The sequence below is a fragment of the Oncorhynchus kisutch genome, linkage group LG17 (genome assembly GCF_002021735.2).
Source record: "Oncorhynchus kisutch isolate 150728-3 linkage group LG17, Okis_V2, whole genome shotgun sequence".
Taxonomy (NCBI): Eukaryota; Metazoa; Chordata; class Actinopteri; order Salmoniformes; family Salmonidae; genus Oncorhynchus; species Oncorhynchus kisutch.
In genome coordinates, this window is record NC_034190.2 from 52,794,405 (window position 1) to 52,813,132 (window position 18,728).

At 43.0% G+C, this 18,728-nt stretch overlaps 2 protein-coding genes across 3 annotated transcripts in view; one reads left to right on the forward strand and one right to left on the reverse strand.

Annotated features, from left to right (window-relative positions):
- Window positions 1-1,872: 1,872 nt before the first annotated feature.
- Window positions 1,873-8,515, forward strand: ybx1 (Y box binding protein 1). 2 transcript variants are annotated; one of them, XM_020506170.2, is made up of 8 exons: window positions 1,873-2,613; window positions 4,369-4,432; window positions 4,696-4,729; window positions 4,866-4,955; window positions 5,298-5,573; window positions 6,277-6,362; window positions 7,290-7,570; window positions 8,182-8,515. In XM_020506170.2, exons 1-7 carry the CDS (start codon window positions 2,334-2,336, stop codon window positions 7,534-7,536), a joined length of 1,077 nt encoding a protein of 358 aa, XP_020361759.1. In that variant the 5' UTR covers window positions 1,873-2,333; the 3' UTR covers window positions 7,537-7,570; window positions 8,182-8,515. The 2 variants fall into 2 exon arrangements, with proteins under 2 accessions (XP_020361759.1, XP_020361758.1); XM_020506169.1 differs by having other exon boundaries at window positions 2,319-2,613; window positions 5,298-5,636.
- arhgef16 (Rho guanine nucleotide exchange factor (GEF) 16) overlaps window positions 8,295-18,728 on the reverse strand; it is a 35,809-nt gene continuing 25,375 nt past the window's right edge. The window contains exons 10-15 of the mRNA XM_020506168.2: window positions 18,177-18,269; window positions 17,851-18,005; window positions 15,170-15,355; window positions 11,336-11,400; window positions 9,386-9,487; window positions 8,295-8,988 (exon numbers count right to left, since the gene is read on the reverse strand). Coding sequence (XP_020361757.1) covers window positions 8,849-8,988; window positions 9,386-9,487; window positions 11,336-11,400; window positions 15,170-15,355; window positions 17,851-18,005; window positions 18,177-18,269 — 741 coding nt within the window. The 3' untranslated portion in view covers window positions 8,295-8,848. The remainder of the gene's footprint in view (window positions 8,989-9,385; window positions 9,488-11,335; window positions 11,401-15,169; window positions 15,356-17,850; window positions 18,006-18,176; window positions 18,270-18,728) is intronic.

Below are 18,728 nucleotides of genomic sequence, written 5' to 3' on the forward strand. Positions count from 1 at the left end.
AACATAATAAATGGTAAAAGCAGCATAGAATAATACAAATTAATACAAACACATAAGATTTTTTTTTTAAAGGAAGACAAAAGTTAGCAAGACCTAATTACAAGCCAAACTAAAGAGGTTGAATCTTAACCTTGCTTGTAAAAAAAAAAAAAAAAGGTTTCTCTTTTTTGCCTCCCTTTTTAGATGACGTGGTACAGCATTCCAGTTGTGGGTTGTAAAAGCTAAAAGCCGCTTCCCCACTTGACAGTAATATGTGTACGGAATTCCAGAAAAATCTGGAAAATACTTAGAAATGGCCTTTTGAGCGCTCTATTAATAGCTCCTAGAATAATCTGCTCTTTACTTTTGATGTCAGCCACTATAGACATTACTATACGGTTACAGCAACTGACTAATAGCCTGCATTGTTTAAGGACACTCAGTTTTTTTTAAATGATGCTGGGACACAACAGGACACTTGACATTCATGAGAGCACCCTGGAACCTACCTCCTTCCTATTCTCTTTTCCCAACCCACAGCCATTCCAGTGGGGATTTTGGCGCCACTCCGGCCATGATAACCAAACTGAAACATGTCCAACTTTTATAACAACTAAAGGATAGGCTAGGTAGCTACCAGGCAGAGTGGTACATAGCTAGTGGAGACTGGTAATTGTGAAATAACAACGTGAAGGGTACAGTTAAAATCAGAGCAGCCCTTTTAAGAGTTTAAAGACTGATACTGACTCCAACAAGCTCATGTAATATATGATTCACAGATAATAAAAATGAAAAATATGAATTCATTTTTTCATTATTATTCATTTGTTATTTTCATTCATTCATGTATAATAATGATTGATCCCACTTAAAATGACTAAGGCATAATGAAACCTTCACCGTTCATCAGGCCTATATAGATGCTTCAGAAAACATTCATAAGCAATTGTTTATAGTTATAAAAGGGTGACAAAAGGCTTGTGCCACTGTCATATTTGGCAAATCACCAGAAGGACCTTTTAAATCCCTCATACGACTTTGCTTAGGCCTTTGTGATTTGTGAAAGATGTATGTAGTGCTTATGAAGACTTCAAGTCGTTGTTAGTTTAAAATGATGAGGACCAACATTTTATACAGACCTACAGTAGCGGTCAAAAATTTGGCCACACCTACTATGATGAAACTGGCTCTCATGAGGACCGCCACAGCAAAGGAAGACCCTGAGTTAACTCTGCTGCAGAGGATAAGTTCATTAGAGTTACCAGCCTCAGAAATTGCAGCCCAAATAAATGCTTCACAGACTTCAAGTAACAGACATCTCAACATCAATTGTTCAGTGACTACTGTGTGAATCAGGCCTTCATGATTGAATTGCTGCAAAGAAACCCGTACTAAAGGACACCAATAAGAAGAGACTTGCTTGGGCCAAGAAACACAAGAAATGGGCATTGACCGGTGGAAATATGTCCTTTGGCCTGATGAGTCCATGATGATATTTTTGTTTCCAACTGTCGTGTCTTTGTGAGACGCAGAGTAGGTGAACAGATGATCTCTGCATGTGTGGTTACCACAGTGAAGCATGGAGGAGGTGGTATGGGGGGTGCTTTGCTGGTGACACTGCCAGTGATTTTATTTAGAATTCAAGGCACACTTAACCAGTGTGGCTACCACAGCATTCTGCAGCGATACGCCATCCTATCTGGTTTGCTCTCAGTGGGACTGTCATTTGTTTTCCAACAGCATAATGACCCAACATACCTCCAGGCAAATTTTTACACATTTGAGTCAGCCCGGTTCCAAAACGTATGCAATCAACTTTCACCCGGTGCAAAACTCGCTTTGGCGGGCCAGATTAATCGAATCCCCTGTCTTGGTCGTCTGTCTGGCTCTAGCTCATAGGTCTGGCTCTGTCTTGTAGGCGGTGTTGGTTTTCGACATAATTTCTCTTGTACCAATTAATTTTCAGGGCAGCCATATTTCTGAAAAACTGGAGTTTTTTGCTCCGGGTGAAATATGATAGCATTCGTTTTGGAATCGGCTGACTCCCGGGCGTGAGCCAGGTGACCTGCTCAAAACCCACAGCGAAGTCTGCTCAAAACATAAGTAGCATAATTAAGCACGTGGAGTAATGAGTTGGACTGTGTTTTTTTCCAAAGTGATTGCTTTTGATGATAACGCTTGATGTGACTTTCCAATTAAAAGTCGTTGGCAAATTCAAAAGTATGTACGTTACTTTCCCGTTCACGTCACGAGCCATAGACCGGTGCCCTGCGGTTCAAGTATAATCGAATCCGCCCATTGTTACGTTTATCGAGAGGAAATAATTGACCAATTATATTAGAGTGGGCGGGACTATGGCTGGGGATAGTCCACTGCATAGTTTTTCGTTCCTCCCAGTTCGATCGGCAACGGGAGAGAGGAAAGTTGAGAGCCCGAAGGCAGCAGCCCCCACCACCGCCGGCCCAGGTTACCATCTAGCACCGGGAAATACACTAGAGAGCCACCGCCGGCATTACCAACCAGAAACCATGAGCAGCGAGGCCGAGACACAACAACCGCCGGAGCCTGCTGTGGATTCGGAGAGCCCACCCAGCCCGCCAGCTACAGCTTCCGCGGGGGATAAGAAGGTCATCGGTAACGTTAAGCTACATAGCGTTAGCCAAGTGGAACATTATTGAATGCCAAATTAGATTTTATTGGCACGGTAACGTTGATTTCTACATGAAGCAAACTAGTTATGTCTAAATAAATGTAGTTAACTAACTTAATTAGGATGGCTAGCTTGAAATCGTTAACTAGGATGGCTAGCTTGAAATCGTTAACTAAAACGAACGTTATGTTCTCATCAGATGTATGTTAACTAAAGTGCCAATTCAAAATGTCAGTTGGTGTAACGTTTTTTTTACTTCATAAGTTACCTAGCTGACGTTACACAAATTGTCAGAATTGACTAACTATGGTGCTTATATACTAGTTAGTCAGTATGCTGACCATATCTGTGAGTCAAGTTCCGAGGTAATGAATACTGGAAGTTAGCCTTTCCTCCATATCCGCTGTCTCAGGCATCTGTCCTAATAGTGATTTAGCCAACCGCAGATAGCCTTTCTGCTAAATGGCGTGAAAGAGTTTATATTGGCCTTGTTCGTGACCGATTACCGGACCCCCAAAAAGCATACTGGTTGCACATAAAATAACACAGATCTCAGGATAGGTACTATACAACGTGTATTTTATGCAGTTTCCATTTCTAAAGTAATTGTAGCCCTTTTCTAGGGAGCTGGAACAATGAATTTGAGGCCAACGACTGCACCACAGAGCCAGGATTGCAAACGTATGATATCCCTTTGTTTGCGTTGGTGCACATACTAGCTAGGTGGTTGGCTTTCTTGATAGCCATCGTGCTAAGGCAGCTAGCTACTAACGTTATATTGCTAAATTTCGATAACTAGCTAATGTTATGTTTCACCTCCCCCAATATTAGTATTTTATGTTAATAACTTAGTTAAGTTGCAGATGGAGTAGCTAGCCAACCAACTAGCTTCCCATTATGTCGAGTGGATAGTGGCGACCAAAATGTCCGCCTCGATGTTCGGGATTCTAATCATTTCTTTTGTCCAGCTTTGGCTGACAATTTCCCTGTTATCGCGCCTAAAACCTTACCCATCACCCGCGTAAGAAATACTCACTCGGTGCCCATGTGGGTATTTATTTGAGTTGTTGAATAACAGGTTTAAGCATCCTGGCCCGTATCCAACCACATGGTTGAGACCAAAGGCAATCTGCTAGCTAAGTTAGCTACAGTAGCCATGTAGTTAGCTAAGCTTGCTTGCTAAATCGCTAGCTAGCATCTTAGGGCGCGACACCACGTGTAAAGATTCGAGCACTTCCTTGTGCGCATTGAAACGGGGGTAATGGTTTTGCATCTCTAGTTCCGGGCAGTAGATGATTATCCGCCCAGGCCACACATTATACCAGACACACTCTGATCAGTTGTGTACATGGCGTAGAACACATTGAACTTCTTGGTTAGTACTGGTAAGCTCTGGCCTCATAAGACCCTCGTCACGTAGGACGGTCATTATTGCAAGCTAATAATATGCGTTGGACCATGCCATAGCAGCTGGCAGACAAACACCAAGGGTTTAGCGGCGGAATCTATAAAAAGCTCAACCGTTAATTATAACTTGCTTCCAGTATATTTTCCTAACCTGGTTGCTGTCTGTAGTCTTCATTATCAGTCTTGCCATTTGATTGCCCACATGAAGTACTCTTGACCCATTCCCCCTTTTGAGTAATTTGAATGAGAACGAAAGCAGCTAGTGTGCACGGTACATCTTTGCAGGGCTATTTATTATAGTTGGTAACGCAGCTACATTTTGTCTTTTTCAGCAACTAAGGTTTTGGGTACAGTCAAATGGTTCAACGTCAGAAATGGCTACGGGTTCATCAACAGGTATGTTGCACCCTCCTGGGTGTGTCCAAAAGCCGCAAATATGAAGTGTGTGTAAGAACATTCTCAATCCTATTATGGCTTTGGTTTGCTTACAAAGCTGGGAAGCAGATTTGGCTGTCCATAGCATGCTCTTGTTGTCGTGTCACAATTAAGCCAGGTGGTTCTGTTTTAAAGCTGTTAGCCTCAATTATAAAATAGCATGTATTCCAGTGGTTTTTATTGGCCTAAATGTAACCAATCTCTTCCCCCCCTTCTATCACAAGGAATGACACAAAAGAAGATGTCTTTGTCCACCAGGTAACAAGCTCCAAATTCTCCATGGATCGAGTAATGTATAGTGTAACTTTATACCCCTTTCCAGGAGTCAAAAACAGATTGCAGTTGGTGTCCCAATGGCAAAAGTTTATAACTAAATGTTATGTTTTTCTTTTAGACTGCCATAAAGAAAAACAACCCAAAGAAATACCTTCGCAGTGTTGGAGATGGCGAAACTGTGGAGTTTGATGTGGTTGAGGGGGAGAAGGTAGTTGCAGGCTCAATAATGCCTTAATGTATTTTGGGAATGTTTGAAATAAGTGAGTTGTAGATCTGTCATTCTCTTTGAAAGCAAGTCTAAGTGGTAGAGCTGCTCTGTTCTGTGTGCTTCCGTTAGGTGTAGTTTTACTTACACCAGCTGAAAATAAAACAGTTCTGGTCATGGAAAATATATTTCAGTGGTTTTGGCTGAACAATATTTCAGTGGTTTTGGCGCACACTATATTTTTGGCGATCAGGAAATAGCTCCGTGATTTCGGCTTAGTGCCCCTTTAAGAGAGACTTGCAACGTACCTCCTCAGTTATGTAGTGTGTTTGAATCTCTTCCCAGGGAGCAGAGGCAGCCAATGTGACCGGCCCAGCGGGTGTCCCAGTCCAGGGGAGCAAGTATGCAGCTGACCGGAACCGCTACAGGCGGTACCCCCGCAGGAGGGGCCCAGCCCGTGACGGCGAATACCCGGACAACTACCAGAGTGATGGCGAGGGTGAAGGAGAGCGCCCCCCCCGCAAGAGCCGCGAGAGTGCTGAGAGTGCCCCAGAAGGAGAGATGCAGACCCAGCAGCGCAGGCCCCCCTTCCCCGGGAGACGGCGCTACCCCCCATACTTTGTACGTAGACGCTACGGCCGTCGGCCCCCGTACACCAACGCACCTCGCGGAGAGATGACTGAGGTACGCTGTCACAGGCACTCCTGAAGCAGTCCGGCCCCGTTCCAGTGATGTCATACACACTCTCATCGAACACGCGCTACACTTGGTTTTGGCCGGACAAAACCAAACCTCAAGTGTATTAGTCAACAGCCCAATACAGGTTCACCAAAATAGGTCTACATAGTCTATATACTGACAGGACCTAAAGTTGTCTCCAAACAACTGGTCAGACTACAATTAAACCGTGAGCGTATTCGTAAACAGACCAATACAAGTTGACTAAAATAAGTCTGTCAATCCGTCACAAAAACCCCAAAGCGTTACACCTGCTGTTGGTCGCACACGCGCAGAGACTAAAATCTGATATAGTGGCTGGTGATTCTTTCTATCCAGATAATAGGTAGAATCTACCACACCAAGGCAAAACTGGAAAAACAGGAAAAGTGCAAAACTGGAAAAACAGGGAGGTGTCTCCCCACAGAGGCAAATTAATTTAATGGTAGCTAAGCTTTGTCAGTCAACTGTAATCAGAGCATATCTTTTCCTGTTTTTTCACATTCTTTCTATACAATAGTGAGTTTCAGACCCGGATCTAGGTTGAGTCAGGACTTCGTGAGCCTTGAGTGATTTATGACTGTGACTAACTCTTGTTTGTTTTTAGGGTGGCGAAGGTGACGAGAACCAGGGAGGTCCAGACCAGGGCAACAAACCAATGAGACAGAACTACTACAGAGGCTTCCGACCAAGGTTCGCATGTTGTGTTTGACACAAGGCTGCAAGAAGGGGTTATAACCTCAACACGAATGGACCCAGAACTTAATTGAGCAGCTGACCTATTACAGAGTTTACCAAGATGATTCTTATAGTTATAAGTATTATGAAAGGCATGACCCTGGTGAATTGGCCAAACTGATGTTAAATTATTCCAGAACCAAACAATCTTTGTAAATATCAATGCTGTTGAAATGATGATTTTCTCATGTCTCTTCTCTGACATAATTAATGGAGAGAGCATAAACACCTCTGATCTCAGCATGTTCACATTTACGTGCCCCTCAACAACCCTGTTTAATTTGAGAAATATTTGTTTCCATTTTGAGTCATTATTTTGTCACACCTGTGGTCCATGTAATGAGGAGGCCTTTTGCTCTGCCAGTATGCCTCAATGATGAACCTGTATGTGGGCATGGTATTTAATTTGAACTTAATCAGAAATGATTGAACGCCAACACTTGTTTTAAGCTCAAATGCGTGCTGCACTGCTAGCCCGTGGACAATTCTTTACTTGTTTCATGTTGGTTGTGGATATTTCCACTTCACAATAACAGCACTTAGTTGCCCGTGGCTGCTCTAGCAGGGCAGAAATTTGACCAGCTGACTCAGTGGTTGCATGCTATGACAGTGGCATGTTCAAAGTCACTGAGCTTTTCAATAAGGCCATTCTACTGCCAATGTTTATAAAAAAGATGACAATCTAAGTGTCCGCATACCTGTCTCAGTCCAGTCTTATTTAGCAAAAAGATCATACATTGCAGTTGAGGAACAATTGGAATATAACTCTGCTTTGAAACGTAACCACACTTGAGGAAATAAAATGTAATTAGTGGTGGTTACATTTAAAATTCCCAGGCCATCTTGAGGCAGATGTTAAAGTGTGTCCCTCGACTCCTACAGCAGGGGTGGCGGTCCACCCCGTCCCAGACCGGTGCGGGACGGCGATGGGGAAAACAAGGAGAACCAGGATGGTGATGGTGAGAACCAGGAGCCCCGCCAGCGCCGCTACCGCCGAAACTTCAACTATCGCCGCAGACGCCCACAGACTGGCGGCAAGCCCCAGGATGGCAAGGAGGCCAAGACTGACGGCGAACCATCTACAGAGAAAACGCCCGCTCCCGCGGCCGAGCAGGGCGGGGCTGAGTAGAAACTGCCGGCATACCATCTCTACCATCGTCCGGGTGAGTCCCCAACACACATTGCTACTCGGCATACCGGATTTCTGGGGGAATCTAAAAATCATATGCAGTCAGGCTTAGTTTATTCAAAATGGGACTGCAAGATTATTCATGGTAAAACGTACAAGTAAATGCACTTTTTCCCATAAGCACGCTGGCATTGATATTGTATAGGTTGGAGAAACAGGTCCTTATTCCTTAAAGATCCATTTCAATTTAGGGATGTTTGAGTGTAAGTACATGCATTCTTGTTGCATCAAATAAATAACACATTTTAGGACCACAGGCTGCATTAAATCTGCTTGTGGGCAGTCTGACCCCTGATTCAGTGGAAAAGTCCATCAGATGGCCATAGGGCCAGTTCACTCGTTCTAAAGCCCGCCTCAGTCTGCACTTTCTATTGACACTGCTCCATCGCCCAAGGCAGGGGCAGAATGAGGTAATGCCATGGATTTGATAAAGCAAACTGGCTGCCTGATTAGTCCTACCATTGTGCCATGTCTGATGCTGGCGTCAACCTCTGCCCCTGTTGCACATTCATTTCAGTTGACAGGTGCAGTAAAGGGATATGACCAGTAATGTATTTTCTTTAACAATCCCTCTTTTCTCTACAGTTGTCATCAAGAAGAAACAAAGATCTGAGCAATAAGAAACAGATTTGACTTGACGATCGTCTTAAGCTTGCACCATGAATTTGACCAGATTACCACCGATTGCCTGCAGAATCTATGCAGACCTGTTATGTTCCATTATTTTTGTGACAGCTATAAAAATTTAAAAAAGTTGGGGAAACGGCAGATGTTTTTCTAAAAATCGGTCCTAAGTTTTTACACCAAATGGTTTTTAAAAGTAATTTGATATCTGGTCAGTTGACATTTTTAAATAACTTTTTATGTATTCAAACATGAATTTTAACAACGCAAGCTCAAATAAAAAGTCAAAGGAGAACTGTGGACTCAACTGTTTGTTTTGCACCAATGGTCTGTGCTGTCCAAATACATGACAACCACTTTCAATTAATCAAAGACTTGGTTGGGTATATACTGTAGTTAAGAATGTATACAAGTTTTAATATTTATTTGGCACTTGCAGGCATCACAATTAACATAGATGGGGAAGGCATTACTGACACTCCCACCACCATGGCATGTTTCAAATTAATGTAAAATAGAAATACATTTACAGAACTGACATTAAATTCATACAACACTACCATGGCAGCTACTTCCTGCCCAAGCAAGTGAGGTCTGTTGCTGATATGGAGGCAGGGATGTTGGTTGGCTAAACGTTGGTCTCCTTGCGCAGACGCTTCATACGCTGTACATTGTTCTCCATGGCAATGCGGTTGGTGATCTCCGTGGCACAACTGGCAGGAAACCAGCCTCTCTCTCCATCCCTCATCCTCTCCCCATGGCACCAGTCTACAACAGGAAGATATTTTGATAGCAATATGATTTAAGATTATCCTAACACTCAGTTAGACATGACAAGTCAATGCATTATTTGCCTTAAAGCAGCAAACCGCACTTCATGGTTTGACTAAAAAGCTACGGGATGGGGTTTGAGAAGTAACCACAAATTCAGCCAGAGCTATGGATGCAAGGACTGACATGGGTGAAGCTATACTTTCGATTCAAACCAATTTAAGTGTAAACATTGAGTAAAACGAGTTTATTTGGGGTACGACAGTTGAGCTGAGCTCAGGAGGCATTTCTTTAAATCAATGGGTACATACTAATTTACAAGTCCAAAAATTGATGCAGGTTGCCCCTAGGTTACTTGTTTTGACCAGGTCCACTTGTTTCTATCCAGACTTACCCTCTTCTTTCTGCAGGAGGATGACTACCTCTGCTTGCTGCAGGCCTAGCTCGTCTGGCTCCTTGGGCATGTAAGCTTTGGTGGCCTCGTACTGCGGCAGGCCTGAAACACCACCATAAAAAGGCCCACTAATAAGTTAACCAATGTCATTGCAGTGGAAAGAGTGTAGGAAAGCAGATACATGTAGTTAGTCACATCTGAAATTGTTGGCACCTGAGAGAAACATGTTATTGTATGCTCAAAATTGTTTAACAAGTAATGATTCGTATAGATAAATTCAAACATTTAATCTGCATTAACATTCAAGGAACTATTGTGGCTTCCTGTTTCACTGGGGTTCATAAAATAAACAGGCAATGGGTATGAAAATTGCAAACAAACAAATTTACCACTGGGGGAACAATTTAAGTTTGGTAGATGACATACTTTGGCCTTTTCTTTGGGAGGCAATGGCCACAGGCTCAGACTGAAGTACGGCCCTGGAAAGATTGTGGTCTAAGATCCCAATATGTGCTAAGTGATGTTATCCTTGCAAGAGGGTATTGAAAACAGGTTGCAATAATTTACATCCATGTTTGAATTTATTAATTGTATTAGTATAAAATAACACTTCCCAAAACAATGTAGCTCAGTATTTGAATAATTGAAAGCGTTGTGTGGAAATCCATGAGCTGGCGCACACCCCTGACTAATGGCGAGTAAACTGTCGGCTTTAAAAATAGGACCTCCCGAGTGGCGCAGTGGTCTAAGGCATCACTACAGACCCAGGTTCAATCCCAGGCTGTGTGCTGCTGGCCGTGACAGGGAGACCCATGAGACGAAGCGCAATTGGACCAGCGTCGCCTGGGGAGGGTTTGGCCGGCCGGGCTGTTCTTCACCCATCACGCTCTAGCGACTCCTTGTGGCGGGCAGAGCGCGTGCACACTAACTTGTCGTACGGTATTCCGGGTTAAGTGAGCAGTGTGTCAAAGCAATGCGGCTTGGCAGGGTCGTGTTCCGGAGGACTCATGGCTCTCGACCGTCACCTCTACCAAGTCCGTACACGAGTTTCAGCGATGGGGAAAAGACTAACTACCAATTGGGGAGAACGTGGTAAAACCGTTTAATGTAAATAGTCAAGCATTCATGATATTACCCTGCAGAAGGCACTGATCCCAAAACATTGGTTTACACACATTACTGGGAGCTTATACTGTATATAGTGTGCAATAATTTTTATAGCATGGTCTGTTTTGCTCATCTTTATCAAGGGTGATTGTATATGCCATCAGGGTCTTCAATTTGAGCCAAAAGTTGCAAGTAATTTGATAAGGGAAAACAGGTGTGCCTCAGGAAAGTTTATTCCATCAAGTTGTGCTGCAGTTCAGAAACCGATATACTGCTTATGTTATCTACGGTAAATAGCCAAAATATGGCCAATATCCAGTGGTGGACTAGTGAACTACATGTAGTTCAATTACTAGTTGAACTACATTTAGCAGTAGCTTGGTGGTAGTTTCATTAAATTCCAAATATTGGTAGTGTTTTCAGTAGATATTTACTGATTTTCCATGTAGGAGGTCAAGATAACCACTACTTTTTTGACAAAAATAAAATAGGGTATTTATTGCCCTTCACCCATGTCTCGGCATCAGACCTGCCTAATTCTAATTTGAAACATGTTTGTGTTGAAAAGGCCAAATTACACATTCTGATAAGATATGACCCCAGATTAATCTCTTGCCATTTTAATCAAGGGATTTCAGATTTACATTTGATTTTTCACAAAGTAGATCACTAGATCCAAAACTAACGTCAGTTAGAACTAGATTTTTATTAAGGGCAGGTTTAGTGTAGCTTAACGTCTTCCAGTGTGAAGTAGTTGGTCAATTATATTTTCAGAATAGTTTCCCCCAACACTGACATCACCATTCAGCATCAATCAAGGTAAATTGTATCTAATAATCCTACCGTCTGCACTGGTCCTGTTCTGCTTGTGCTCCCGGAGAGCACTTACCCAACGAGCGCGGTCGACCCTTGAAATTAAGACAAAGATCAGACACTCAAATGATTAAAAGAACACGCCATTGTTCGTAGAAACTGATTGAATCAGTGGTGCATTCCAAAGCATGGGGAAAGTGGGTGAGGAGATTGATAATCAGTTTCACTTTCGGTAAAGATGCTTTACAGACTATCCTAACCCTGAACTTAACTCTGACCCTCATTCGAAACCTAACCGTAACCCTAGCAAGCAGTTGCTTAACAGATATGACCATCTGTAGAACATCTACAGATGGACAATCCAAATAAGGTGAGACCTCACTTTTTTTCCAAAAATGCTAGCCATAATATTCTGGATGTTGCTGAACTACTAGTTAATGAATTTTAAGCTAAAACTATCCCTATAAACATGTGGTATAATGCAGTTACAGTGCATTCGGAAAGTATTCAGACCCCTTCCACCCTTAAACAGGTTTAGAAATGTTTGCAAATATATTAAAAACCAACTGAAATATCACATTTACATAAATATTCTGAACCTTGAATCAGTACTTCGTTGAAGCACCTTTGGTGACGATTATAGCCGAGTTTTCTTGGGAATGCTACAAGCTTGGCACAACTGTATTTGGGGAGTTTCTCCCATTCTTTTCTGCAGATCGTCAAGCTCAGTCAGGTTGGTATTTTATTAAGATCCCCATTAGCTGTTGCATAAGTAGCAGCTACTCTTCCTGGGGTTCAACACAAAACAACATCATTATTAGACAAAAACAGCTCAAGGACAAAACATACATTTAAAAAAAATAATTATAGCACAAGTAGCCTACATATCAATGCATACAAACTGTAGGTCAAATAGGGCAGAGGCGCTGTGCCACGAGGTGTTGCTTTATCAGTTTAAAACCAGGTTTGCCGTTTATTTGAGCAATACGAGATGGGTAAGTTCCATGCAACAAGGGCTCTATATAATGTACATTTTCTTGAATTTGTTCTGGAGACTATGAAAAGACCCCTGGTGGCATAAGTGTGTGTGTGTGTGTATGTGTGTATGTGTGTAAGTTGACCATGCAAACAATTTAGGATTTAACACATTGTTTCTTATAAAAAGTAGTAATGCAATCAGTCCTCAACTCTTAGCCAAGAGAGACTGACATGCATAGTATTTATATCAGCCCTCTGATTACAATTAAGAGCAAAATGTGCCACTGTTCTGGACCAGCTGCAGCTTAACTAGGTCTTTCCTTACAGCACTGGACCACACAATCAAGATAAAACTAAACTAGAGCCTTCCTCATTGAGGAAGATATACATTCCTCTCAAGTTCTTGGCTCTTTCCAGAACAGCTACCTTGTTCTTGAACCTCAGGAATTTGACCACTATCGCCCTGGGTCTATCACCTGGTGGGCCGGTGGTGGGTTTTCCAGTCCTGTGGGCACGCTCCACCTCAATCTTCCTGTGGTCCATCTTCAATTTCTCAGAGATCATTTCCCTCACTTTGTCCTCAGACTCCATCCAGGTCTCATGTGAAGTTTCTGCAATTCCGTCCACAACCATGTTGTTTCGCCTAGATTGTCCCTCGAGATTTAGATTCTAACTAATGTCTGAGTCTTTAAAGGAAATTAAGTTCATGTATATATATAAAATTTGATATACAGAAGAATATACATAACTGTCTTATGATTTATATTATCTTGTCCTCTTGTCATTTCAACTCGTGGTGCTGACCTTGGGAGAAATGCAAACTGCTCTTCAGGTCCTGTACCTCTAGTCAGGTCATCCATTCTTTTATTATTAGAATCCACGAGTAGTTGAACAAAACACTTGAAACTATTTTCTTGTTGTTGTAACAACTGCTTATAGGTCTCTTTGTTCATTTAAAAAGATCCTTCACGTGTGAGAGAGACACCACTGGCACGGTCCTCAACGGTACTCCCGCCAGCTTTGTTCTGTGTCATGGTAGCTAACAACGTATGTTAGGCTGTTACTCCTCGCAGTTCCAGACAGGGCAGGTCACAGGGAAAATTGAAAACATCAGGGATCTACAGTCACAAAAACCGGGACAATCTGTGGTCCCAGCCACAATGGCTAACCGCATCGTGGGCTACGTTCAAGACCACCACACTAGCTTGACGTCCAGCTAGCTAGCAGCGACGCCAAATAGCTCCTCAGACCTGTCCTTAGTCAGCAGGATCACTGGAAAACTGATGCCAACTGCATCAAGGGAACCAATAGAAGCTAGGTAGCTACCAAGAACTTTCCAATATACTTTTAAACAAACAAAACAGAGCTCTTCCGCGCACAACGGGAAGTGATGAAATTCAAGTCTACGTAGCTGGATGGGGAGCATCGCTGCACAGCTATTTTCAGGTCTCTCCAGAGATGTTCGATCGGTTTCAAGTCGTGCTCTGGCTGGGCCACTCAAGGACATTCAGAGACTTGTTCCCAAGCCTCTCCTGTGTTGTCTTGGCTGTGTGCTTAGGGTCGTTGTCATGTTGGAAGGTGAACCTTCACCCCAGTCAGCGGTCCGGAGCAAGTTTTCATCAAGGATCATTCTGTACTTTGCTCCGTTAAGCTATCCCTCAATCCTGACTAGTCTCCCAGTCCCTGCTGCTGAAAAACATCCCCACAGCATGCTGCCACCATGCTTCACTGTAGGGATGGTGCCAGGTTTCCAGATGTGACGCTTGGTATTCAGGCCAAAGAGTTCAATCTTGGTTTCATCAGAACAGAGAATCTTGTTTCTCATGGTCAGAGTCCTTAAGCTGCCTTTTGGCAAACTTCAAGCGGGCTGTCATGTGCTTTTTACTGAAGAGTGGCTTCCGTCTGGCCACTACCATAAAAGTCAGATTGGTGGAATGCTGTAGAGATGGGAGAACCTTCCAACCATCTCCACAGAGGAACTCTGGAGCTCTGTCAGAGTGACCATCAGGTTCTTGGCCACCTCCCTGTCCAAGGACCTTCTCCCCCAATTGCTCAGTTTGGCTGGGCGGCCAGCTCTATAAAGAGTCTTAGTGGTTCCAAACTTTTTCCATTTAAGAATGGAGGCCATTGTGTTCTTGGGGACCTTCAATGCTGCATACATTTTTTGGTACCTTTCTCCAGATCTGTGCCTTGACACAATCCTGTCACTGAGCCCAACAGACAATTCCTTCAACCTCATGACTTGATTTTTGCTCTGACATGCACTGTCATCTGTTGGACTTTATGTAGACAGGTGTGTGCCTTTCCAAATCATGTCCAGTCAGTTCCATTTACAACAGGTGGACTCCAATCAAGTTCAAGGATGATCAATGGAAACAGGATGCACCGGAGCTCAATTGCAAGTCTCATAGCAAAGGGTCTGAATACTTATGTAAATAAGGTGTTTGTTTTGTTGGAATACATTTGCAAACGTTTCTAAAAAAAGCCCCCCGCACCTCTGATTCAGAGGGGGGTTGGGTTAAATGCGGAAGAACCATTTCAGTTGGACAACTGACTAGGTACCCCCCTGTCCTAAAAAAAAAGTTTTTGCTTTGTCATTATGGGGTAGTGTGTGTGTGTAGATGGATTTAATGAATAATTTCCTCATCAATTTTAGAATAAGGCTGTAATGTAACAAAATGTGGAAAAAGGGTTCTGAGTACTTTCCGAATGCACTGTATATGCTTTAAGACTTATGAGCAACCGCCTTATGAGGATCCTGACTAAATACAATTTTGATAACATAAGCCTTAAGGCTTTTTTTTTTTAAATGACTCATACATGCCTGTAAATTGTAAAGTTGTTGACACGTATTGGACTGAATGAGAGTCAAAGAGCTAGTGATACCTGGACTCAGCGACCAGAGCAATCTCCTCCGGTCTCCCCTCGCTGTTCCTTGACATCAGCAGTCGCAGAGACAGGTGGGCGGAGCCTCCCTTGGCAGGTGGTGATGTCCGTCCCTCCAGCTCCTCTGCCGATTCCACCTCCACATTCACCAGCGTGGCATAGTCCATCACCACATAGCTCTCTTCACTGGACACACACAAATTACATGTTCGCGTTTGAAACATATCCTGTACATGTATAATATCACCACATACAGTACCAGTCAAAAGTTGGACACCAACTCATTCAAGGGTTTCATCATTTAAATTTTTTTTCTGCATTGTAGACTAACAGGCTGAGACAAAACTCTGAAATAACACATGGAATCATGTGGTCAAAAAAGTGGTAAATCAATATATATATGATTCTTCAAAGTCTCCACCCTATTGGCATTCTCTCAACCAGCTTCATGAGGTAGTCACCTGGAATGCTTTTCCAACATTCTTGAAGGAGTTCCCACAGATGCTGAGCACTTGTTGGCTGCTTTTCCTTTACTCTGCGGTCAAACTCATCCCAATTGGGTTGAGGTCAGGTGATTGTGGAGGCCAGGTTGCAGCACCCCATCACTCTCCTTGGTCAAATAAACCTTACACAGCCCGGAGGTGTTTTGGGTCATTGTCCTGTTTAAAAAACCAATGATAGTCCCACTAAGCCCAAATCAGATGGAATGGTGTATCGCTGCAGAATGATGTGGTAGCCATGCTGGTTGAGTGTGCCTTGAATTCTAAATAAATCACTGAGTGTCATCAGCAAAGCACTCCGACACCATCACACCACATGTGTAGATCATCCGTTCACCTACTCTGCGTCTCACAAAGACACGACGGTTGGAACCAAAAATCTCAAATTAGGACTCAAAACCAAAGCACAGATTTCCGTCGGTCTAATGTCCATTGCTCGTGTTTCTTGGCCCAAGCAAGTCTCTTCTTATTCGTGTCCTTTAGTACTGGTTTCTTTGCAGCAATTCCACCATGAAGGCTGTGTAGGCTGTGATTCATATAGTCTATCAACAGTTGATGTTGAGATGTGTCTGTTACTTGAACTCTGAAGCATTTATTTGGGCTGCAATCTGAGGTGCAGTTAACAAATGAACATCCTCTGCAGCAGAGGTAACACTGGGTCCTCATTTCTTGTGGCTGGCCTCGAGAGCCAGTTTCATCATAGTGCTTGATGGTTTTTGCGACTGCACTTGAAGAAACTTTCAAAGTTTTGAAATATTGACTGATCTTCATGTCTTAAAGTAATGGACTGTCGTTTCTTTGCTTATTTGCGCTGTTCTTGCCATAATATGGACTTGGTATTTTACCAAATAGGGCTATCTTCTGTATTCCAACCCTACAACTGATTGGCTCAAATTCATTAAGGACTACCTAATGAAGCTGGTTGAGAGAAGGCCAACAGTGTGCAAAGCTGTCAAAGGGAGGCTACTCAAATATATTTTGATTTGTTAAACAATTTTTTGGTTACGACATGAGTCCATGTGTTATTTCATAGTTTGTCTTCACTATTATTCTACAAAAGTTTTTTTTTAAACCCATCTTGAATGAGTAGGTGTCCAAACTTTTGACTGGTACTGTATACAGTCAGGTCTATAATTATTGGCACCCTTGATAAAGATGGGCAAAAAAACCAAATACTGAGCTATATTGTATGCAATTTATTTTCTTATACTAATACAATTTCATAAGTAAAAGAAAAAGGGGGGGCCACCCCTTTTCAATACTCTAGCACCCTCCCCTCACGAGGATAAAAACAGACTTTTGCTAAAAGGTTGAGAGATTAGAGAAGACATTGTTGAAATTAGAACATTCCGCCATACAGAATATTTCCAGATCCTTGACATCCTTCCTCTGCTCTTATGGAACTTCCCTCTTCAATTAAAACCTTAGGTTTTCAATTGGGGTACAAGTCCAGAGACAGATTGCCATTACAAAATTTTGATTGTGGTCAAATAACAATGTGGATTTTGATTTGTGCTTGGGGTTATTGTCTTGCTGTAAGATCCAACAGTTGGCATGACTACAAAGTAGGCAAAAGCACAAACAGATCTGGGACCAGGCTTCTTTAGACAGTCATTGTGACCTGAAGAAGATTGTGTCTTGAGGCCATCTTACAGTTTTGAACATGACACCAGCACACTGGCATATCGCTTCCTCTCACCATTGACATGGATATAGCCTCCTAACTCAGGCACATGGACACACACGCTGACTGGAGTCTGCTGAACAGACATGGTGTATTGGGGTTCTAGGAATCCCAGGAATGCTCAGCAACATTTTCCCTCCGTCCATACTCTCCTACCTTCCATGACAGGTCGCAGCTGGCCCTACTCAACCCCCCCAGAGATCATGACCTCAGTCTCCACTGGCTTAAATTGAAGGACAGCAGATTAATGACTCCTCTTCAAATGAATGAGTTGGATGTGAGTGCGAAACAAGCATAAGAGCTTATTCTGCTACATCAAAATGTAATTTGTCTGTTGTATGTAACCATGTTGCTAGAATACGCCTTGGGACAAATGTGTTATGGACGGAGGCCAGAATTAAAATCGAACCACATTGCGCTGACATCAAACTGCACTCAACTTTTAATCTCAGCCCATAAAGAATGGTATTGTCAGAGGCTGAGGCTCGCTCTCTCACCTCTTCTTTTTGGTGACGATGAGCACGTCGTTGAAGAGGAACAGGTAGTAGCTCCTGTGGCTGAAGGCCTTCCAGAAGATACTGAGCTCCTCAGTGCAGACGGCGAGCTCCCCGCGCTTCTGCAGCCACCGTGATGACGACACCAGTGGGAAAGGCTGAGGACAGATTCAGGATGATTTTTTAATTAAAAAGTACACTCGGTCATAAAACATTTAAAATAAAATGGATCAAATAATAAGTATAAATACATTTGTAAAAAAAGCTGACAAGAAACAAAACATTAACTTGAAATGTAGTGCTGTGAGTGAAGGTCTGCTTGGCTGTACCTTGATCTTGCCAAACTCCATCTGCTTCTGAATAGTGTACATCTGTTCCGTCCTCTCCATTCGCCTTGCTCCGTTGTTGCAGCTATTCACCAACTGATGGGATGAGAACACATGTAACAAACGTTTTTATTTACAGATCTATTTTGGTTGCACAATGCTCAGTAATCCAACACACAGCAAAGGAAATGTAATGCGAATTAGGGGGAAATAGGTGTCCGGGCTCGTCGCTGGCAGAACACTGACATTCTGGTCTCACAGGAATTCACGCACAGAACGAACATGGTCACATTGTCATGCTGGAGAGTCATGTCAGGAGGAGCCTGCAGGTAGGGTACCACATGAAGGAGGAGGATGTCTTCCCTGTAACGCACAGCGTTGAGACTGCCTGCAATAAGCTCAGTTCGATGACGCTGTGACACGCGGTCTGGGGCGGCAAGTAGCCTAGTGGTTAGAGCGTTGGACTAGTAACCGAAAGGTTGCAAAATCGAATCCCCGAGGTGACAATGTAAAAATCTGTCGTTCTGCCCCTGAACAAGGCTGTTCCTAGGCCGT